Here is a 24279-nt window from a genome sequence, read left to right on the forward strand (position 1 = left end):
TGCATGATGTTCTATTCAATTGGGCTGACTTATACAGCACGGCCAAGACAAACTTTGAATGCCACATGGAAGCATTACGTCCACACTAGATAAGTAAATAATGTTCAAATCAGTCCTGACCCAGTTACAGTTCTGATGCAAAGGTAAGTACAAGAAGAATAATATATTTCAGGGGCCTTGTTTGTCAGGAAATGAGGGTTAACTTTAAAGTCCCTAATCATCATAATATATTCCTATATAAATCAGCCTATAAACATGTTTAATGATTGCTAGCCCATAAAGGAGACACAATCCCAAAGCAAATCTTATGCTATCCTATTCGTTTATACACAGCTCCACATAACAGAAATTCAACAGTTTCCAGCTTTCATCTTCCCCCTTTGTAAAAAAAATCCACTACTTTCCAGAACACACGACTTTTATTTTTTTATAGAACACCCAACCCTTTATCTTTCATCTTTACCAAAATGACAATGTCCTATGTTTAAAGGGAAAAGGTAAAGAAAAGCATCTGCTAAAATTCCTGCAAAACCAATAATTCTTTTGTTGGAATACAGATAGAAAATCTAACAGCTGCCCCTACACCACTGATTTTTTCTCTATATGATCATCCTACATGCCTCTTGTAGCATTATTTCCAATTTCCATTTTTATATTATTATCATTATTATTATTTTGCCACCCTGGGCTCCTACTGGGAGGAAGGGCAGGATATAAATCAAATAATAAATAATGTGGGGTGCTTTTTGTGAGAAGACAGCCATGATGCTCTTTCCACCCCACCCCAATCTGATACTACATTTGAGACTGATGAATTATAATTAGGAAAGCAAACTGGACAAGACTTGCTTTTTTAAAAAAAAAAAAGAAGGGAGCTGTGAAACACAGTATTGGAGAGGATAAGTACACAGGAAACACTGACACAAATCTAAACTAAGAAGGAAACGTGAATACAATTACAGTATGGCCAGATAATGGGGAGGGGGGGAAATTGATACCCTTGCTGGCATATTACTGTACTGGGAAGTTGCTTGTTTAAAGGGATATATTAGTGCTTCTGCACTTTAATTGGGAGAGTACTCAGCCTCTAAAGATTCAGAAAATAATAAACATAAAATCTAGCTTTTAAGTTCACACAACAGTGTGGACAGGGAGGCTGAAGAACTGTGTCACTGTGTTCAAGTGTTCAAACAGCATTCAGAAGTGCAGGAAACTTGCAAGGGGCAGGGAGATGAGAATGTGATTTCCCTGAAACAGAGTGTGTACCCAGAAAAAAAGAAATCTAGACCCAGGCAACACCTCAGTAACAACTTCCAAAATACTGCAAAATGTTCCCTGGAATGATGTTAATTTTAAGCACCCCTTTGCCTATTTGGGGTCTCTTTTTACACAGTCTGTTCTGAAGAATATTCAGTTATCAGGTGCACAAAATTAATCTGCACGGCCGCAGACAAAGCTAATTTTCTAAAAATGTCTGTATCATCTAAGACCAAACAGAAAAAAGATATTTCTAGAGAAGTGTAAACAGAAAAGGAGTGCAAGAGATAGACTTAAAACACACACACAAAACAAGCATGCAAAAGATCATCAGGGTAAGGTAAGAAGGCCTTCTGCGGAGGGGCAAAACCTTTGCAGAGAATGAACTTTTGTCAGATTCTTCTCTACGGCTGCCAACTTTTGAAGGGCCCCCCCAACCAATGCCGGGTTGATGTGCAGGCAATGTTTATCTCCATGCCATGAAACGCTTCCCATAGCGATTTCTGCATATTAAACGGCTGTTAAAAGCAAAAGAGCAGGCCAGCCCGGGTTTTTTATTTTCCCCTCAAAGGTCCATTGAACCTTTCCCTATTTGGGGCGAAAGGGTGGGTTTAGACGACCAAGGTTCCAACAAAATGCCAATCCAGCCACAAGCCTCACTAGGACGGGGAAGACTAGGACGGGGTTGATGGGGAAAAGAGTCCCCACAGAAGAAGCATGAAAAAGAAAAGGGTCATATGGGCTCTACGAAGGAAGAAGAAACTCTAGGGACAAGATTACTCACCAGCCCCAGCTTCTCCCCCACCGGGCCGGTATCCCGCCCCCTCCCACCAGGCAGCAACGACAAGTCGGCGGCTCCGCTGTCTCTTGCTGGGACTCCCACAGATTCGACAGCGGCAGAGAGCGGGTATTTTGCCCGCACTCAAGTTGGCGCCAAGAACTTCACTTCCCACAGCAAATATGGAAAGAGTTGGTACCCGCGCTCGGCGGTTTGTGTGGGTCATGTGAGTTGTTCTCGTGTGATCCCACGGTGTAGCCTTTCGGCGTCATCTTGGGTGAAGGCAGGCACCTCGCGGGCCTGCTTCTTCTCAGGCCTGGATACGTTCAGCGCTCCTGGACGACGTAGCCATTTCTGGTCGTTGTTTTTTCGTCTAGGACTCCTTTAGTTCACCCTTTCAGAGATATAGAATGGCAGTCATTATAGTTGTGTTCTGCTCATGAACTGGAATAAAATCGGAGATTGGGGCAGTTATCCATTGATGAATATGTAACTAAATCGGGCATACAGTTAAATAGACTTCTGACATCTCTCCCCACCCCGCATGGGCTTATGTACAAGACAGCGGGGAACAGTTTAATCAGAGCTCTCTACTAAAAGGTTGTGCACAGACTAGAGTGCAAATTCCGAATATTAAAATAATACAGATAAGCGGGTACACCTTAGTGTTTTTCTGAGCATTTCCATACAATGGGGGAAATGCGTGTAGCTGTTTCGCACGCTGTGGGTGTTACACGAGGTATACATCCTCAACGCGCGGAGGAAACCCAATTAAACGGAGGCGGCTCATAGTTCCGTCCCCATAGAAACCATTCCCCGTATTAGCTTGCCCTCAAAAGGAACGGGCACCCAACCAAGAGATGTCGTTTTGGTCATGTGGTTTTCTTCAAAATGCATCGAAACTAAATCTCGCGAGGGCTTACAATACTTCTTGCTATCCCAATCTTTTTTGTTCTCGGGCTGTGGAGAAGAGGTCTCGCGATATGTGCCTTTGAGATTGAAGTCTCTCGCGGTATCTCGGAGCTCGGGGAGACGGCGGGGATCTCGGGGGCGGCGACGCTGGAATAAGATGGCGGACGAAGCAGATAGCAACGGGGACTCTTCAGCCTTACCAGTGGGGAAGGAGGCAGGTGAGGCGGGGTGGGTTTTTTTCCTTGTTTTTGTGAAAGGCGGATTCTTGACTCCTTGTTAGTCTTCCCCGCCCCAATCTGCTTAACTTTACTTTATTGCACCAGGAGTATTATGGGGCCTGTTGGTCGCTCCTTCATCCTGACACCCCCACCTCACCCTGCATTTGACAGTTACCGATTCTCCCCTTTCTCTTCGTAAACATTGTAGATCAGGGCCTACGAAATCTTGTATCTGATAAATCCAGGGCTACCCCGCGGATATTTATACTGCAATAAATCCGTTAGCCTCGAAACTGTCCCAAGACTCAGTGAGTCCATTATAAGATCCTAGTACTTATTGAGTGGGATAAAAGTATTGACAGCAAACAATTTGTTTCATTCTTTTCCTGCTAGTGAAATCTTCGTTAAAGAAGCTTTAGAACTGGCTTCCATGGGCCACACAACTTTTTCCCCCCTCTGAGCCCCTCTAAAACTGAGGGATAAGAACATAAGAAGAGCCTGCTGGATCAGGCCAGTGGCCCATCTAGTCCAGCATCCTGTTCTCACAGTGACCAACCAGGTGCCTGGGGGAAGCCCGCAAGCAGGACCCGAGTGCAAGAACACTCTCCCCTCCTGAGGCTTCCGGCAACTGGTTTTCAGAAGCATGCTGCCTCTGACTAGAGTGGCAGAGCACAGCCATCATGGCTAGTAGCCATTGATAGCCCTGTCCTCCATGAATTTGTCTAATCTTCTTTTAAAGCCGTCCAAGCTGGTGGCCATTACTGCATCTTGTGGGAGCAAATTCCATAGTTTAACTATGCGCTGAGTAAAGAAGTACTTCCTTTTGTCTGTCCTGAATCTTCCAACATTCAGCTTCTTTGAATGTCCACGAGTTCTAGTATTATGAGAGAGGGAGAAGAACTTTTCTCTATCCACTTTCTCAACGCCATGCATAATTTTATACACTTCTATCATGTCTCCTCTGACCCGCCTTTTCTCTAAACTAAAAAGCCCCAAATGCTGCAACCTTTCCTCGTAAGGGAGTCGCTCCATCCCCTTGATCATTCTGGTTGCCCTCTTCTGAACCTTTTCCAACTCTATAATATCCTTTCTGAGATGAGGCGACCAGAACTGTACACAGTATTCCAAATGCGGTCGCACCATAGATTTATACAACGGCATTATGATATCGGATGTTTTATTTTCAATACCTTTCCTAATTATTGCTAGCATGGAATTTGCCTTTTTCACAGCTGCTGCACACTGGGTCGACATTTTCATCGTGCTGTCCACTACAACCCGAGGTCTCTCTCCTGGTCGGTCACCGCCAGTTCAGACCCCATGAGCGTATATGTGAAATTAAGATTTTTTGCTCCAATATGCATAATTTTACACTTGTTTATATTGAATTGCATTTGCCATTTTTCTGCCCATTCACTCAGTTTGGAGAGGTCTTTTTGGAGCTCTTCGCAATCCCTTTTTGTTTTAACAACCCTGAACAATTTAGTGTCATCAGCAAACTTGGCCACTTCACTGCTCACTCCTAATTCTAGGTCATTAATGAACAAGTTGAAAAGTACAGGTCCCAATACCGATCCTTGAGGGACTCCACTTTCTACAGCCCTCCATTGGGAGAACTGTCCGTTTATTCCTACTCTCTGCTTTCTGCTTCTTAACCAATTTCTTATCCACAAGAGGACCTCTCCTCTTATTCCATGACTGCTAAGCTTCCTCAGAAGCCTTTGGTGAGGTACCTTGTCAAATGCTTTTTGAAAGTCTAAGTACACTATGTCCACTGGATCACCTCAGTCTATATGCTTGTTGACACTCTCAAAGAATTCTAATAGGTTACTGAGACAGGACTTTCCCTTGCAGAAGCCATGCTGGCTCTGCTTCAGCAAGGCTTGTTCTTCTATGTGCTTAGTTAATCTAGCTTTAATAATACTTTCTACCAGTTTTCCAGGGACAGAAGTTAAGCTAACTGGCCTGTAATTTCCAGGATCCCCTCTGGATCCCTTTTTGAAGATTGGCGTTACATTTGCCACTTTCCAGTCCTCAGGCACGGAGGAGGACCCAAGGGACAAGTTACATATTTTAGTTAGCAGATCAGCAATTTCACCTTTGAGTTCTTTGAGAACTCTCGGGTGGATGCCATCTGGGCCCGGTGATTTGTCAGTTTTTATATTGTCCATTAAGCTTAGAACTTCCTCTCTCGTTACCACTATTTGTCTCAGTTCCTCAGAATCCCTTCCTGCAAATGTTAGTTCAGGTTCAGGGATCTGCCCTATATCTTCCACTGTGAAGACAGATGCAAAGAATTCATTTAGCTTCTCTGCAATCTCCTTATCGTTCTTTAGTACACCTTTGACTCCCTTATCATCCAAGGGTCCAATTGTCTCCCTAGATGGTCTCCTGCTTTGAATGTATTTATAGAATTTTTTGTTGTTGGTTTTTATGTTCTTAGCAATGTGCTCCTCAAATTCTTTTTTAGCATCCCTTATTGTCTTCTTGCATTTCTTTTGCCAGAGTTTGTGTTCTTTTTTATTTTCTTCATTTGGACAAGACTTCCATTTTTTGAAGGAAGACTTTTTCCCTCTAAGAGCTTCCTTGACTTTGCTCGTTAACCATGCTGGCATCTTCTTGGCCCTGGCGGTACCTTTTCTGGTCTGCGGTATGCACTCCAGTTGAGCTTCTAATATAGTGTTTTTAAACAACTTCCAAGCATTTTCGAGTGATGTGACCCTCTGGACTTTGTTTTTCAGCTTTCTTTTTACCAATCCCCTCATTTTTGTGAAGTTTCCTCTTTTGAAGTCAAATGTGACCGTGTTGGATTTTCTTGGCAATTGCCCATTTACATGTATGTTTAATTTAATAGCACTGTGGTCACTGCTCCCAATCGGTTCAACAACACTTACATCTCGCACCAGGTCCCAGTCCCCACTGAGGATTAAGTCCAGGGTTGCCATCCCTCTGGTCGGTTCCATGACCAACTGGTCTGGGGAATAGTCATTTAGAATATCTAGAAACTTTGCTTCTTTGTCATGACTGGAACACATATGCAGCCAGTCTATGTCCAGGTAGTTGAAGTCACCCATTACTACCACATTTCCTAGTTTGGATGCTTCCTCAATTTCATATCTCATGTCCAGGTCTCCCTGAGCATTTTGATCAGGGGGACGATAGATAGTATTAAGTCCCTCCTGGGGCATGGTATCACCACCCACAATGATTCTGTGGAGGAGTCTGCCTCTTTTGGGGTTTCGAGCTTGCTGGATTCAATGCCTTCTTTCACGTATAGAGCGACTCCGCCACCAATACGTCCTTCCCTGTCCTTCCGATATAGTTTATATCCAGGGATAACCGTATCCCACTGGTTTTCTCCATTCCACCAGGTCTCCGTTATGCTCACTATATCAATGCTCTCCTCTAAGACCAAGCACTCCAGTTCTCCCATCTTGGTTCGGAGGCTCCTAGCATTAGCGTACAGGCACTTGTAAGCAGTGTCTCTCTTCAAGTGTCTTTGGCACTTGTGGTTAGGCCTGTGGTAATTTTGCTCTTCTGAATTTATATCCTGTGCCCCTGCTCTCACAATGCCTACTTCTAGGCCTACCCCTTTTAAAATTTCATCATTTCTTTGGTTTTTATCCCAGGGGGGAGGTTTATTCCGAACCGGACCTTTCTCAGCTCCTGTCAGGTTTCCCCCCTCAGTCAGTTTAAAAGCTGCTCTGCCACCTTTTTAATTTTAAGTGCCAGCAGTCTGGTTCCATTCTGGTTCAAGTGGAGCCCATCCCTTTTGTACAGGCCCGGCTTGTCCCAAAAAGTTCCCCAGTGCCTAACAAATCCAAACCCTTCCACCCGACACCATCGTCTCATCCACGCATTGAGACTGCGAAGCTGGGCCTGTCTGGCTGGTCCTGCGCGTGGAACCGGTAGCATTTCAGAGAAAGCCACCTTGGAGGTCCTGGCTTTCAGCATCCTACCTAGCAACCTAAATTTTGCTTCCAGGACCTCACGGCTGCATTTCCCCATGTCGTTGGTGCCAACGTGCACCACGACCACTGACTCCTTCCCAGCACTGTCTACCAAACTATCTAAATGACGGGCGATATCCGCAACCTTCGCACCAGGCAGGCAAAACACCTTGCGGTCTACACGCCCATCACACACCCCACTGTCTATGTTCCTAATGATCGAATCACCCACTACAAGGATCCCTCCAGCCCCTGGAGATATATCCTCGGCACGAGAGGATAGCTGCTTATCCCCCAAGGAATGGGTCCCTTCTAAGGGATCGTTTCCCTCTTCCTCGGCTGGATGCTCTCCTTCCCCGAGACCATCGTTGTCCATGATAGCAGGAGAGCTATCATCGTTGGAGTGGGACACAGCTATAACATCCCTGAAGGCCTCCTCCACACACCTCTCTGCCTCTCTCAGCTTTTCCAGGTCCGCCACCTTGGCCTCAAGGAAATGAAGTCGTTCCCGGAGAGCCAGGAGCTCATTGCACCGAGAGCACACCCACGACTTCTGTCCAACAGGCAGATAGTCGTACATGCTGCAGGCGGTGCAAAACACTGGAAAGCCCCCACACCCCTGCTGGCTTCTTACCTGCATAGTTTTGTTTAAGGTTTATTACGTCAATGGGTTGGAGACTGCGGTTTAGTTGAGGTCAGGGAACAGACGGGCAGAGTGGGGGGCCCTGGCCTCCTCGCCCTGCTGCCGAACTCGCTCTGCTGCTTAACTCGCCTTGACGCTTCGTCAGCTGGGGCTCCCTCTAGCTCGTGGAGCAGGCTGGAGCAGGATCTAGGCGATAAAGGCTTATGTCACAATAAATTTGGTGTCCTTGAAGGTGCCACAAGTTCTTATTCTTTGAGGGTGTGTCTTTTGTTATTTAATGCAAGAAAACATGATGTTATGGGATTTGGAAGGGCTGGAATTGATTATGTCAGTGGGTCCCTTCCAGGCTAGTAATCCTGTATAAGAAAATTGTGATGTGCTCTGAAAGAAATTGCCATTAGTCAAACAAGTTCCTTTCATAAGTTAATCGTTCTGGTCAAGCTAGTGTTTTTATTGTTGTTGTTTGCTTGATAGACTGACCTGCATGTCAAAACATGTGGTCCAGAGTAGTCCTGTTGCTATGGGAACTCTTTCAGGAGAGAGGCCTCCTTCTTCCCTTCTCCTGGCTGGAGGCCCCCCTTACCCTGGACTAAGAAATGGCCTGCGTGTGTTAGTGCTAGTCTGAGGTAAAACTGGAAGGACGCAGAGAGGCTTGCCTGCCTCGCTCTTGTACTGAACCCCAAGGTATGGCTTGGAAGACTCCCATAAAAGTCTAATGGGAAAGTAAGATCTGTGGAGAGTTGATGCTGAAAACTCCTCCATCATACACCCATATGTATAAGTAAACTATGTATTATAGAGACTCCACAGTTTCCACTGACCTTCATTCCAAGGAAACCAACCCCTGCGTGAGCACAGGAACTCCTGAAAGTCTCGCACTGTTCGGAGATTGGGGTGTGCACAACACTGGTGTTAGAAGTGGGACTGAGTTTCCTGGAGGAAGAATTGGGAACAAGGTGTACTTGAGTCAAAACGGAGGGAGGAATAGCAGTCCTCCTTGAACAGGTAAAATTGATATTCCAGCAGCAAGCAGAATAACTTAAGAAAATAGAGGCTTTCTGCTAGGAGATCCAACAGCAAAGGGAGTACTAGGAGGATTGGCAGCAAAAGAGAGCAGATGTACCAGTGGCTGGAAAGCATCTTTGAAGAGAAAAAGAAGATCCTCCTGTGAGGAGGTGAGAGTCCTGCCTGATCAGCCACTACAAGGAGTTGAGATTGACCCGGAAGCCCAGTTGTAGAGCACCCAAAATGGGATAGCTGAAGAAATTCAGAGAGTGGATGGGCAGTTGGAGGGATTGGACTCTCTAAAGAGTTGCAGTTAGTGATGGAGGAGGAAGAGGATTTGACTATGGGGAAGACACTGGAAAAGTGGAGGTGAAGCCCCAAGAATTTGAGGAGGACGAGCTGGAAAAGTAAGAAGGTGCCTCGGAAAAAAGTGAAATACAGGCTGGAGATGAGCTGCTACTGATAGATCTCTTCACTCCATGTGTGCCAGGTGTGCATGGAGACGTTGGAGACAGCCCAAGGACCTTATCCAGGACAGCAAGTGGGAGGAAGATAGCTGCAGTCTGCCGTGTGCTGATGAGAAAGTAGATGTGTTTCTGGAGAGGAGTCCCAAGATTCCTCATGCAGCAGAAGGGATCAACTTGGGCTGGGAACTTCATGCAACCCCAAGACAAAGCGCTATGCAGGCAACTGCATTGTTTGTGGGCGAGGTTGTGCTTTTGGGTCTGGGGACTGTTTGTGCTACATTGGCACAAGAGGAGTACAAAGGAGCAAGGCCCTTGGTGGTGCAGCTTTGGTACAGAGACAGTAATCCTGGATAAAAAATATGTCAGAACCCATGATATTAGGCATGTCAAATGTGGGGACTGGGTAAGCTGCATGGATACAGAACTTTAACTGGGAGCACCACGAAAGAAGAGATTGTGATGGACTGAAGACTTGCTTTAAGGGGATAGGTTATTTCTGTACTTGCATTGTGTGGAAATGTAACTGCGGTGCCTATGTGCTTTTGATTATGTATGTTGCTATTTATTAAACTATCTCTGTTATTTCTCTACAGGAAAAGCTGTCACATGGTTGGTTGTAGGACAGACCTTTTTCAGAGGAAGGGGTAGTGTTTGGAGATTGGGGTGTGTGCAACAATAATTCAAATTAGATTTTTTCTGATGCACCTAATGGCAGTATTTGAAATATAATTTGTCATGTCAATGTAATGATTTTCAGGAGTTCATAAAAGGACTGCAGGGGATGTGTTTTGAAGATAATTGTGGATCATGTCAATGTAATGATTTTCAGGAGTTCATAAAAGGACTGCAGGGGATGTGTTTTGAAGATAATTGTGGATCAATCACAGCTGAAAAGGTTTTCTTCCCACACATTTGTATCTTTTTAGTCTGCTTCTTAATTAGTGTGTAAATAGCACCTTCTTGCTTGTGGATTTATTGCTCTAAGATACATAGATACATGCTGACCAAGCTTCTGACCTCAAAGTGACACTTACCTGCTAGACTCTGTTTGAGACACTAAGTATTATAGCTTTGGAGATGGAAAATAATGTCCGACACTCTGTGCATGTCTAAGTGAAAGACTTTCATTGGCCAATTGACTCTTTAGTTGGAGACTAATGAAAGCATTGGCATTGTGTTTAAAATGGGCATGGATCAATGATAGGAAGAAATATTGAGCCTTTCAGAGAAGTGTTCTGTGCTGACTTAAACTGCATTATTTACAAGATAAATCATTACTTGATATTGTTTGAGATTGTTTTACTCTGCTGCTGGCATGTGAGTTAACAGAATAACTTCTGCTTTTGCATGTTTCCTTATCGTTGGCTTGTCCTTTATTCATTTGTGTAGAAGGTCTTAATTATTCAATCCTAAAGTTCATCCCTGAGGGAAAGTATGACGTGCAGCATATCACAGAAATGTTAGACATCTTATTACTGATCTTCTAGATAATTCCCTCTGAAATTATGTGCATTTTTCCCTCATTTGAATGTGGGATAAGAATTTTTTTCTGCCTTAATGGACATGTATGTATTCGCATTATTTCTGCCTGACTGGAGAATTAGAATTGTCTTTATAAAACTTTAAAATCCTGTGTTTGCTACAAGGCCTGTATTTAACCAATATTTGAAGTTGATGATGACACCTGCGTGATACTGGCAAAGTCCCTGAGGGGGATAGCTGGGTTCTTGGCAAAGTTTCCCGATTTTTAAAAAAAATATTGGTGTGCTTGCTTTTTGCAGTGGATCGTCTGATCAAAGAGAACAGCCACATCTTCACAGATGCCCAATGTAAAGTGTGTAGTGCAGCACTCGTATCTGAATCCCAGAAGCTTGCTCATTATCAGGTACTCTTAATTCTGCAAGCACTTATTGAAACAGTTGCTCTGAGTGTGTGAGATTCTTGCTCTTCACTTCTCTTTTTTTCCAGAGTAAGAAACATGCAAACAAAGTTCGTCGATACATGGCTATCCACGGTGAAGAGGAGGTCAGCCCAAGCAAGAAAATGAAGCTGGATACAAAGCAGGTAATGCCAGTCAGATTCGAAATCCAAGAACAACAAGCTAAAGAATGTAATGCACTAGAAAGTTTGGTAAGTAGCATTTTTTGGATTATGGAGTAATGCATCAGGGAGAATTTCTAAGATAGGTACTCTTTGGAAGAACAGTATATGCATTATTCTGCTTAGGCAAATACACATTTAAACTTTGCCCACTGAAAATCTAAGAGCAAGAAGATAACTCATTCAGAAACGGTTAAGAATAAAATTTTAGAAGCTGTACTTATAACCCTTTTTGTACTAAAGTAATTTGAAAAGTAGAATTTAGCCTTGGCACACCATTGAGAATTCTGTTTGTAGTTATGGAAACTATTAACTGGGAAAGGTAATGCCATCTTGCTACATAACATGTTTTACTTGAATAGTCTAAATAGAATATAGCTTATTTATATAAAGGTAATAATGTTCAGTAAAGAATAGAGTGAAGCTGCACCAAGAAATATCAGTTCCTAAACATGGGGCACTTTATTAATATGCTTTCCTTCTGCAGATCAGTAATTTCTGTGTTCCTTCTTGCAAACAGGAGGGCAGCAATGAAGAAGACAGGAACAAATGCTGTCCCATCTGTAACATGACCTTTTTCTCACCTGTTGTGGCTAACTCACACTACCTAGGCAAGACCCATGCCAAGAACCTGAAGCTCAAGCAGCAGCCCCCTAAAGCAGAAGGTATGGTCAGAAAGGTGCAGAGGAATTGTCTGCTGGTGGTGTGCTGAAAAGTACTGGTAAAAATAGGCCAAGGTTTCTGAGTTTCCATTGTACAAACACAGAACAATGGAGCCTGTCTCACACATGTGATAATGAAACAGGCATTGAGCGACTTCAAGAAAACATGTTTTCCAGTTTGTCATCTGAGATGGATTGGCACAACAAATCTTACAGCAAATCTATTTTTGTTATCTTTGACCATCTGTTTTGTTAGCTAAGAAATTTGTGTGTGTACATACAGTAAGCACATCCAAAGCTTTTAGGCAGAAAAAAATTCTTCTAAGTCAGAAGTTGTGACACACTGAGAACATTGTGCTTTCAGCTGTTCTGAATTTTCTTCAAGTTTTTGTATCTTATTTTTTGGGTTATTTTTACAGCAGCTGTACCTGCTCAGAAACAACCAGCTATCCCTCTTCCCACTACTGTGTCCCCTAATGAAGAGAATCAAAACACTTCCGACCCAGACAAATTCTGCAGTCTCTGCCACGCCACATTCAATAATCCCCTGATGGCAAAACAGCACTATGTGGGCAAGAAACACAAAAAACAGGAGACCAAACTTAAGCTGATGGCACACTATGGGAGAACCCCTGAGGAACCTGCAGCATCAACAGGTGAGTGTCACAGCAAGGCTTCCAGAGTAACAAGCAGGACGAGTTGTAGAGGTTTACAAAGCCGCAACTAACCTTTCTCTGGAAATGCTATGCATGGAAAACAAGCTCCCCTCCCAAATAATTCACTCTATTAATACATTAGGTATGCCAGCTGCAAAGGCAGAGGGCTAGAACTGATCTCTACAGATGAGGGTGAGGGTGAGGGGTGAGGGTGAGGGGTGAGGGTGAGGGTGAGGAGGGGACCCCTGAAGGAGGCAGGGAAATCTTGGTTTGGAGAAAATAAAGGCTCCCAGCTCCCCACAAACCCTGAACAGAAGGAATAATTTCCAGCTGCCCATGTGTATTTGAAGGAGTGACGGGTTCAACCTTGTGGGGGGGGATGCCCCCCCAACACAGAAAATGTGTCAAAATGGCTGCCTGAGCAAAATGGGAGTGTAATATTAGTCTTCAGCTTAGCCAGCTCAAGGGACCAGAGCTGATGCAATTACAGTGTCTATGCCTAATCTTGCCTAAATTGGAGGAATGTGGGCCTGTTCACTCATAATGTGAATGGGAAAGAAAGATGAATATATACCATAATGATACATAAGGGGAAGAAGTAAAGCTGGGGTTTTTATGCTTTAGCCCTCCAAATGTTGGTCAGCTCCCATCAGCTTCAGCCTGCATGTCCAGTGACCAAGGATGATTGCAGTTGGAAGTCCAACAACATTTGGAGGGCTACATATTACTTTACTGAAAACTACAAACAGAGAAGTAAGTTAAAAGAATGCCAGTGGAAACATTGGAAAGCTAAGAAAAATAGGAAGTAATTATAGTGTACGATAGATAAAAAGTTAATATTTGCATTTGATTACAGTCCCCCACAAAGTAGAAACTTAGGTGAGATGGCCAGAAATTAGTTGACCGCAGTGACATTAATCAGCCAGTCTGGTGCCCTCCATCGATTAGAGTTCCAACTTCCATCAGCCTCAACCAGTATGGCCACTGGTCAGGGATTATGGGAAGTGCAGTCTAAAACACCTGGAGAGCACCAGGTCAGTGGAGCATGTTATGAAACTAAAAAAACACCGGCACCTAGACCCAGTGAATGGCTGGTAATATCAAATACTGCAGTAGTGAAGTTATGCTGAGATAGATCTTATAAGTAATCTGCCTGGGAGGTTACTGGGAGCCCCATGCTAAAGCAGAACATATATTTCTGGCAATATAGAACATCTGTGAATAACCTAAATGAAAGGATACTGGGGGGAAATTAAATATCAAAAAGAGGGAAATTAAAGGCAGTCATAAACTTTAACAAATGTTTTTAACAAAGAAACATCAAGAAAAAAATTGAAAAGCAGTCATTGTAAAAAACCAAAGCCATCCAAATAAGGACAGCAGGTAATTCACCAAAACTAAGAAAAAGAATAAACAACTTGTTAAAAGCAACGGGGGGGGGAAGGAGAAGTTTACAATGGAAAAGGAAGAAATTAATGGGATCAATAGACAAGCAAGTGACAAAGGCATAAACAGACAGTTAGTGCATACAAGGGTTGGGACATGGGGCTACAGAGGAGGGGGAGGTTCTGTTGCACAAGCAGACATGTTGTACAGTAACATGGGTATATTTGGATGTCACCCATTAGTGTGCAACTAAATAAAGCCTTTACATAACATGTGAACTTAGTCCCAAACCTTGGTCATACATGCCTTTTGCACAACAGAATTATGTTTGCTTAAGAGACAAGACAGTTTTCTGTTTGGTTTTCCATATTTATATGCAAGGATAATAAGCAAGTTCATTTACCTGAAGGCTGAGGTTTCAGTTGGTCACAGTTAGCTGGAACTACGTGCCGTTGAACTATGTGGAATTTAATTCTGCATGATCATGCACAGGACCAGGCTGTAGGTATCACTAACTTCACAGAGGGAATGCTCTGGGTAAAGTACAGGCATACCCCGCTTTAACGTATGCAATGGGACCGGAGAGTATACTTTAAGCGAAAATAACCTTTAAGTGAAGCAGTTGTCTTCACTTGTACTGCAAGCAATCACCACTAGATGGCAGCGGCGTCATGCCAATAAAGTATATGTTATTGCGAAGCGGGGTATGGGGACGAATGGAGCATGTACGTTATAGCGGGGCAACGTTAAGCGGGGTATGCCTAGTTTTTTCAAGTTATATTCTAATATTTAAAAACCTTCAACTTACAATTTTACTCATGCAACCTGGAACATTGCCAATTAATTTCCAACATGGAAATTGCCAATTAAGGTACCTGGGCTTTACTATTTTCATGAAGTAGAAGTTAATTTGTTCTGTAATCTCACATACTGTCTTCACAACAGCCTCCATGCATCCACATTTCAGCTCCAATCCTCTTCCTTTGTAGTGGGGCAGCTCTACTGAGAAGGCAGTGGGAAGGGGACCTTTGGTGAATGGGAAGCTAGTGAAGGGATTTAAGGGGGTGTCAGGATCAGAGCAACAAGAGAAGTGAATAATTTCTGGATGCTGGATGGATGCAAGTGAAAGTGAGACAATGGAAGACTAAGGGGCAGAAGAATGCAGTGGTCACAAGGCACAACCAAGTTGTGGGCAAGAGTTTTGCTGAAGAGACAAAGACTTGGTATGAACTGTCTTTGGGGGGCAAATGTTTAAAAGAAAGCAAAAGCTTTACGCCTGATCAGGGTGGATGGTGACATTGTCAATGGAAAAACTGATTGAAACAAAGGCTTGGGAGGAAATATGAGAAGTTGTCTGATATGTTGAGCTTTAGATGATACTGAAGCATCTAAGCAGAACTATCAGGCAGTTGGATATGCAGGGTTGGATGGAGGGCGAGAAAAGGTAGAGAATTGAAGGATTTTTAAAAGTATGTCTAGACTCTTTGAAGAGGAAACTTACTGAATTACATGAGCCTTTCAGGGGTGGGGTGGGGGTTGGAGAAAGAGGAAAAAAATAACTTTAATGTGGCTGTGTGATAGTTATAATCAGTAGGTAAAACAAAGCACTGAAGGGAGTGCAGATTCAGACATGCTCCATATCCAGCCAAGAAACTTTTTGCTTGGGTTTGAATAAAGACTCATCTCCCAACATAACACTAAACATGCTCCTAAACATAATCATTCACAGCATGTTTGCATTCAGTAGAAAGAGTAGAGGAGACATACCACAGCAGCAAACAGTACTATTATATTGATCATTTCCCACATAGACGTTTGTTTTGAATACCTCAGCAGTATGTAAAACGCTGGATGTTGGCCAGGTTTGAATCCTTTCTTAGCTGTAAAGATCCTTCTTAGTAGTTTGTGTCAGATGTACTTCTGAGGTACTCAGAGGCATGTGTGTATTTCTATAGAACTCTCATCTGCCTAGATAGCAAATAATTGGTTGATGTTGGTGGATAGAGTTAGCATTTAGTTAGTCTCAAGATGGAATTTAGGAGGAGCTAGCAAACATTCAAATGGATGTTTTGCAAGTGTCAGGTTGCATGCATGGATGATAGAAGAATAAATAGGCAATGATTGATTCCCCATTTCTGATAATAGAAAAATCAGATGTTTTCCAGATCTGTCTCCATGCACTGTAGATAAGCAGCTATGTGAATGTTTAAGGAAGGACCAATAAAAAAGGGTATTTCAAAAAGGCTGTGGAAAAAACACTATCTTTCAAAATGCCTTTTTGATAAAGACAAATGTGTGTGCATACATCTATGGATTTGAGCAACCGTCAAATGACACTGAACTGTGGAAAAATGTAATGTATTTTCAAAAATGTCTCAGCAAGACTTTATATAAGTCTTGGAAGCAAATGTCTGTGAGCTATCCAACTCCAAAACTTGAGTGATCTACCAAAGAAGCAAATAGCATAAGAGGCTGAATTACAAATTTGACTGATAACGTAAGCATTGGCAAATTCAAAGCCATTGGAAGTAGTTGAAGTTTTTCACATGGTCATTTGCAGTAATTAATAATAGATTTTTATCCTGCCCGTTCTCCCAGTAGCTTTAGTATAAGACAGTATCACAGAAGTAGGTACTACATATACATAATTTAAAGAAAGCAACAAAGAAAACCAGCCCTTTCATTTTTGAAGGGGGATGGGAAGACCAGCTTAATGAATAGAAGAATTAGAACAAAGGAAAAGCAGTGGATCTCCTAAGAAATCATTGTAGTTTGGAAGGATAGCACACAGCATAAAACCTGTGGACTGTTTTTACAGTAAACTGATGACCAAGTTCTGAGAGAAACACATACATTATTTTTACACTAGGCATGGAAAAATGATCACTACATATGCAGATATCATTGTAACAGGAGTTCTGTTTTGAAGTCTGTACAAGCAAAATGGTATTCAGACTTTATGGTCTGGAACCAACCAAACCAAACAATTTTCCAGCTTGCTTAAGAAACGAAGAAATTTGAGAACAACAATGTAACACCACCAAAAGAAGATCCTCCTTTAAGCGTACATTTACTCTAGCACAGCAGTAGAAATCAATCTGGAGTATTTCAGATCAGATGGTTTTCGTCAATGATGTCGTCAGTGATGGTGAAGCAAGCATAAATTTTATGGATGCTCCAAGGCTGTGGAAAAACCTTCATTAAAACTCCATTGCACATAATTTGTTAGGACATGAAAAACAATATATTGCTGTAGTTTGGACAGGGATTGCAGCAATGTTATTAAAGGAGGAATCAATTTAAGTTATTACTTCTGCTGTCAGAAAGCTTTGTTTCATTATTGCCTCTAAACACTAGTGAACACATCTCAAATTAGCAAGTATTCTGTGTGTGGCTTCAGTAAACACACTAACGGCAATCTATTTTTAGATTTAATGAAATCTAAGATCCCTCTTGGAAGAAAAGTAATTTTATTTGGTGGAAATTTCCACCACATATTAGTCAAATATCAGAGTTTTTGCATTACTTAAGTCAAGTCACAGTTTTTTGAAAAAATACTCCAAAATACACAATTGGATAAACCAAAGAGAGCTGATTTTGGTTTGTACAATATCTCCCTGGATTAAGAAATGGAACAGAGTCCTTAGATACATTAGCATCAGACTTTGCAATATATATGTCTGAAATAGTTTTATGTGTGATTATAACTACAGTTAATATTTAAAACTTAAGTGTTAGAAGAATTATTGTGTGTTCCATGTTGATTATTCTTACTCCAGAGAATGACCACTATGATAACATTACCATCACTTTGAAACTGGAGGGCACAAATGAATCCTGTATTACAGCGTAGATAAGTCAATGATACACAGTGTGTGTAAGCAAATGAAGTATCCAAGGCATTTCTCAGTAATTTGAAAAGTAGTGGTTTGGCTGTACCTATGCTTATGTTGAAAATGAAAGCTATTGTGATTCTATTAAGGAACATTAACACAAAGTGGCTTAATGAATGAAGCTCCTCTACAGTATATGTTTTGAACATGTACAAAAATTGACTCAAAGATTGCAGGAGAAGCAGCCAGTAGATGGTTACTGAATAGATATATCAAAAACTTGCCTTCTTTGCACTTTAAAAATAAGGTAATTCCCAATTAAGGTAGTCTCTGTTTTGCAACTTTAACAATGCGTAGTGTGATTCTGTACAGATTTGGGTGTGGGGAAGTTCCATGTTAAAAAAAAAAAAGGCTGATGTGCACAACTTTGCACAGGGTAGGCTGAATAGGAAAATGAAGATTGGGAGAAAGGTATGTAATGTGCCACGGTGCTGTTCACATGCCTGGCAAATAATTATGTATAGAGGTGCGGTTGGGTGGAGGTGGAGGAGAGAGAGAGAGGACTGAAACACAAATAGAGTTTGGTATCCTAAAGAACAGTAGCAGATTATACAAATTGAATGAGTCTAAATGAAACAGCTAACTAAAATGGCATCTCCAATTTTGCTACCCCATATGCATGTTGCCATATTGGGGGAGGGGATTTTTCAGAAGGTAGAGGGCAAAAGTCATTGGTGGCGGCAGCAGTCCTCTCAAAAACCCCTGTCAAAAAGAAGTTGCATCATCACACAGCTCCATTGTAGGCAGCTTTTGAGACTTAAAATGGTAGATAGCATCACCAGGAGGAGCAGTGCTGGGCTTTTCCACACATATGCCATGAGTTCCAGTTTTGGAAAAATGGCGGGGTATAAATAAAGATAATAATACTAATACCCCTTCAGCTCCCTGATGCTTGAAATTTGGGGGCAATATTCTCAAATAAGAACTTCTGTCTCTGCCCTAAGATAAATACAACTTTATAGCACCATTTGGATCAATTGAAAAGTATGTTAATAAGAATAATGTAATTTTCGACTATACTGCATCTGTTTGCTGATACCTTTCTTGTATACCACCCTTTTTAAAAAAAATAAAGGTGGTACATAAATGTTTTTAATAATTTTTTTTAATAAGTTAAGAATTAAAAGCAAAGAAAATGGGTGACATCCAGCTGTGTCACACAGAACGTACAGAACAAATACACAAAGCAAAAGTATGCATAGAGGATAAGTTTCATATCTAAATATTTATTTTTAAAAAATTAGAAAAGTAATAATAACCTTTATTTAATATAGATCAAACCCAGGGGGAAACCCAGAATCAAAATCTTATCCAAGGACCAGGGAACTTACCCGTGGAAGCAGAGCACAAAAATACTATTGGTAAGAATTGCAGGGGGAAATTGAAAAAAAAATCAAGAACACAGATACAGGTTATGTTATTTCAACAAATAGGCAAAATGAATAAGACACAAGCAGCAGTATTATTGGCATGGGGGAAGAAGTGAAAAGAGTATTCCTAAGTATAATGGAAGAAAGAATAGATATGTTACAAAAAGCAAATTGCATGTAATCTCCAATTTGAAACTGGTTTGGAAACAAAGCAGAAGCACCAGAACTGAACAATAATGCAAAAAACAAAATTTAAAAACAATTCCACTGGCTCCTGCCTGGACTCAAGAGTTCTGGCTTTGACCTTTAGGGCTTTAAAAGGACTTGAAATCAAGCTATTGAAGGACCACCTATCTCTATACAAGCTTCCCCAGTTTTGCGTATCAGAGGCCCTTTTGTAGATGCCTCCACCTTCAGGTGAGTGGCTACTACGGGCAAGACTTTCTCCAGTGGAATCACATCCTTGGAATTCCCTTTCCAAGGAGGCGTAAGTGGTATGCTGTCTCCTTCCAAAGGTCCCAAAACCTACCTTCCTTGGAAAAATCCTTTGAGGAAGATGGATAGTTGCATGTTCTGTGGACTGCTGTTCTTATTGCCGCTAGTTCTGCTGATAATGTTAGAAAAATGTGTTTGTGACTATATCTTGCATTTTCATTCATTCCTTTGTTTGCCACCTTTCCACAAAACATGCTCCAAGCGGCTAACAGCAAAGTGAACAGAAATACATCTCAAAGTCAACAGTTGCAAAAACAATTTCATAATACAGTAGGGCCCCACTCATACGGCAGGTTCCGTTCCAGGCCCCTGCCGAAAAGCAAAAACTATCGGAAAGTGGGGCCCTCCTCAGCTGTAGCGCGTGAGCTCCCCGCGCTATAGCTGATCACGCGATCAGCTGTAGCACGGGGAGCTCCAGCTGACAGCAATCAGCTGGAGTGCATGAGCTCCCTGCGCTACAGCTGATTAGCTGTAGTGCGTGATCAGCTGGAGCGTGCGAGCTCCCTGTGCTATAGCTGACAGGGATCCCAATCCGCTGGAGCGCTGGGAGCTCGCGTGCTCCAGCTGATAGCTGTCAGGTGGAGCGCGGTGGCTGGAGCTCCCGCTGGCGGTGCCGTATTAGCAGAATGCCGAAAAGCGGGGCGCTGACAAGCAGGGCCCTACTGTAACAAAAATAATAAAACGGTAACATCAGCAAAGAAAAACAACTTTTCAATATTACAAACAGCATAATTACATCTCTTGGCAGGCAACTTTCTGGCAATAGCAAAAATAAGGGAATTTGACAGTTTCATTTTGCTCCTGGAAACATCACTCCCATGATCGCACTCATAGGTCCAGTCCTGCAGCAGCTTCTTATAAGACTTCCACAGGCTGGGGTGGGGAAGCTGGAAACGCCTGTCTCATTGCTAGCTGCCATAGGGGCCTCTTTTTTGGCAGAAAAGTGGCATATAAATAAAAAATAAGAAATACGCTTCATTTTAAAACTGTGTCCATGCTAATGCATTGGATGTATAAAAGCATTGGTTTGAAGTTTAAAAGAATTTTAATGTGGGGAAACCCCTATTGAAAAAACAAGTAATAAAACCAAAGGATATTCATGATATAAAATATGACTAAAATGAAAAATCATGCATGCAGACTTCCCCTTTATCTCCTCCCCCCTTCACCCTTCAGATCTGCTCTGGAGCATCCTCCAACCCCTTGGAGCAGATTTTGGGGGAATGCAGAATGTCACTCAGTACATGTAACAAGTATCTTTTGTATAAAGGTTTTAAAAAGACTTCAGTGTTAATAAAGTTCAAAAGCAATCAAGGACTTGGATGCAGAGAAGTGCCAGCAGAAAGGTGTAGTTGGAAGATAACCCTCTTACCTCTGTCAGACCCCTGAAATGCCAAGGGTTGGAAGACCTTCCTACATACAGTAGGCTGCAGTATGGTGAACTGAGGGGGAAGGAGGTGATTGCTGTACAATTCAGATGAAGGCACTCTCCCTTACTCCTCAGTCCACTGCATTTAGAAGGTCCCCCAGCCCTTTGGAGAGGATTTTTCAGGATGCTTAGAAGGCTGTTTAGGAGAATTGCTGTGTAGTAACCACAGACAAATAATGTGAAGGAGTTTTAAGTTTATGAAGAGGGGCAATAGTAGTTAGACTCCCAGCTCCCCAGTGGAGGTTGACATTTTAAAATAAAACCAAGCACCGTCATTGTTACCCTTGTTCCTGTAGCACTTATAAATTAGTAGGAAGAAATAGCTGTGTCATTTCTATAAACGTAACATTTCTCAAACTCCAGAACTACTTCTAGCAATGGGTAGTGAAGTTTCCCAGTTCTAACACAGGACTGTTGTACCCATGACTTTTTTTTGTCCATTTAGAAATCAGTGGATCTTTTTCATAGGCTCATAGTTCAACTTCTTTCCTAGTATGTACAGAATGTTCTTGATGTCTGTGAAATTCCTTTCCTAATGGGAAAAGGAATCATTAGGAAAGGATCTGAAAATAAAAATGCCGAATACTGTAGTGCCTTTATACAAATCTATGGTGTGGTCACACTTGGAATATCGTGTATAGTTCTAGTCACTGCACTTCAAAACGGATATTGCAGATTTGGAAAAGGTGCTGACAGAGGCATCCAGAATGACAATGGAGGTGGAGACATCCCTAGTAGCAAAGATATTTCTTAGCTTGGAAAAAAGAGGTGTATAAAATTATTCTCTATGGTATAAAGAAAGTGGATAGAAAGACTCCAATGAATTTGGATGGTGGGAGTTTTAAGACAAACAGAAGGTAGTAATTCACAGAGCACATAGTTAAACTATGGAACTCTCTACCATAAGATGTAGCAACAACTGCCAATTTGCTTTAAAAGGGATTTACATGAATGCAAGAAGGATAAGGCTATCAGTGGCTACTAGTCATGATGGCTATATATTATCTCGACTCTCAGAGGCAGTATTTGTCTTAATACCAGTTGCTGGAGAACATGAATAGGAGAATACTATTGTGCTCATGTCCTGCTTGTAGGCTTAACAGAGGCTTCTGGCTGGCCATTGGGGAAAAGAGGATGCTGGATTAGTCTTGATCCATCAGGACTTCTCTTACATTCTTAAGTTTGTTAAATTTCGTTAAATTCATTGATGTCCACTTTTTCATGTTTAACCTGTACTTGTGATATTGCTTCTTTTCCATCTTCTTCCCATGTTTTCTGTAGCAGAAAGTGGAAGAACGTGCGTCTTACTTCTAAACCAGTCCCTGTTATCAGGAGACATATGGTCCACAATAGTGGTTCCCAACCTTTATGAATACGGGACCCCCTTTATAAGCACAAAAAAGATTGTGATTCCCACACACGCGCTAATTGTAATTTTAGACTATTAAGTGAAAAAATGGTGCATGGCAAAATCACATCTCCAAATATCCCTTTCCATAAAAAGCTCCCTGCTGACAGGGAGGTGTTGCTTTCTTTTCTTAACGCAAAGGTTCATCAGACTGATATCTCCCTTCCCCCCACATAATCTGAAGATATACAATCCTGTCTCCCAACACCAGTGGGTTACAGGGTTAGACTAAGATCCAGGTTCAAATCCCCACCCAGCCATGAAGCCCACTGGGTGTCCTTGGGCCAGACACAGTCTCTCAGCGTCACCTATCTCACAGGGTTGGTGTAAGGGTAAAATGGAAAGGGGGGGACTATGTGCACCACCTTGAGCAACTTGGAGAAAAGGTGGGATATAAATTCAATAATAAATAAATAAATAAATTTCAGCTACAATATGTGGACCCCAGCCTCAGACAACCTGCTGAGCTTTTTAAAAATAATAATAATAAATTAAGAAACAGCAATGTGATAGTGGTGGGGATGCTAAAGATTGAAGAGGGAAGAGCTGCAGCACGAGGGGACTGAAGAAGACCTGCCCTGGGAGTGAGTGTCTGGCATCCGGGTGCCTGCTACTAGCTCCTTTGGGCTGCTGTCTGTCCAGACAGCTGGTCCCTGGTAAGTGCTGCAAGGACTGGGACCCCCTGCCTGGCCCTTGCTCCAGAGAGAGGCTGCAGTTAATCTCACAACCTCTTGCAACAGCTACTGACTGGGCCAGAAGGCATAAAAGCCCAGCTGCTCTTGGGGAGCCCCGTAGGGAGTTCCGAGGCTGCCTCTTGTTTTTTTTGATGTGTTTTCTGTTAAACCAGTCTAGAGGAGACTGGTGGTGGGGACGGCGTATGGTGCATGTGTAGTTCCTGTACAGGGTGGGAGCCTGTGCAGTGAACTGAATGAGAGGAGAAAGTCGCCAGATGCCTTCAGAGTGAGAGTCTGTAACTGGCAGAAGGCTGGCCCTCCCTGGGTGTGAGATAGAAGGGGGAGTAGATGGGCCCTGTGTGAAAAGGTTTGAATGGGTGTGACTGTTCCCAATCCTTGCAGAGGCCTACTGGGATAATTCGCTCCAGCAGGCTTTGTTGGTGGGCTCGTGTTGTCCCCATATAAGGTCTTTAGGAGGAGTCTTGGTATGGAGGAACATGGGTGATGCCACCCCAATTTCAGTGATTACGGGCAGAGGGAAGTGTAGCCATGGGGATGTGGTGGATTACCACAGAAGGCAAAGGCAAGGCTATCTGCGCCTTGTTCCTTGCTGCCACTCCTCTCATGGATGAGTTCCTCGTTGCTCATCTGCTGTGCCCACTGGCCTGTGTGTGTTGTTGTTTAACACCAGATCAGTACACAATAAGACCACTCTCATCCATGACTTGATTGTGGATGAAGGTGCCGATTTGATGTGCATTACCGAGACCTGGGTGGGTTAGCTGGGAGGAGTTGATCTGACCCAGCTTTGCCCATCTGGATACTCGGTACAACACCAGCACAGACTGCAGGGATGGGAGGATAGGAGTTGCTGTGGTCTACAGAACTTCTATCTCTGTCACCAGGAAACCACTCTGTCTTGGAGCTGGCTGTGAGGGCCTGCACCTGGTGTTGGGCCAAGGAGACAGTAAACTAC

General features: G+C 42.6%; 2 protein-coding genes across 12 annotated transcripts in view; one reads left to right on the forward strand and one right to left on the reverse strand.

The window, feature by feature from the left end:
* UIMC1 (ubiquitin interaction motif containing 1) overlaps positions 1-2908 on the reverse strand; it is a 93449-nt gene extending 90541 nt beyond the window's left edge. Inside the window, exons 1-2 of one of the 3 annotated variants that reach the window (XM_061617566.1) lie at positions 2697-2908; positions 2042-2429 (exon numbers count right to left, since the gene is read on the reverse strand). In XM_061617566.1, coding sequence (XP_061473550.1) covers positions 2042-2261 — 220 coding nt within the window. In that variant the 5' untranslated portion in view covers positions 2262-2429; positions 2697-2908. Of the gene's footprint in view, positions 1-2041 lie in introns of all 3 variants that reach the window. The other 2 variants (XM_061617568.1, XM_061617567.1) reach the window with 2 other exon arrangements.
* A 46-nt stretch (positions 2909-2954) lies between these two features.
* ZNF346 (zinc finger protein 346) overlaps positions 2955-24279 on the forward strand; it is a 30098-nt gene continuing 8773 nt past the window's right edge. The window contains exons 1-6 of one of the 9 annotated variants that reach the window (XM_061617574.1): positions 2955-3165; positions 11012-11115; positions 11199-11360; positions 11851-11995; positions 12415-12648; positions 19202-19288. In XM_061617574.1, coding sequence (XP_061473558.1) covers positions 3105-3165; positions 11012-11115; positions 11199-11360; positions 11851-11995; positions 12415-12648; positions 19202-19288 — 793 coding nt within the window. In that variant the 5' untranslated portion in view covers positions 2955-3104. Of the gene's footprint in view, positions 3166-11011; positions 11116-11198; positions 11361-11850; positions 11996-12411; positions 12649-19201; positions 19289-24279 lie in introns of all 9 variants that reach the window. The other 8 variants (XM_061617573.1, XM_061617575.1, XM_061617576.1 and 5 more) reach the window with 8 other exon arrangements.

The sequence above is a fragment of the Rhineura floridana genome, chromosome 3 (genome assembly GCF_030035675.1).
Source record: "Rhineura floridana isolate rRhiFlo1 chromosome 3, rRhiFlo1.hap2, whole genome shotgun sequence".
Classification (NCBI taxonomy): domain Eukaryota; kingdom Metazoa; phylum Chordata; class Lepidosauria; order Squamata; family Rhineuridae; genus Rhineura; species Rhineura floridana.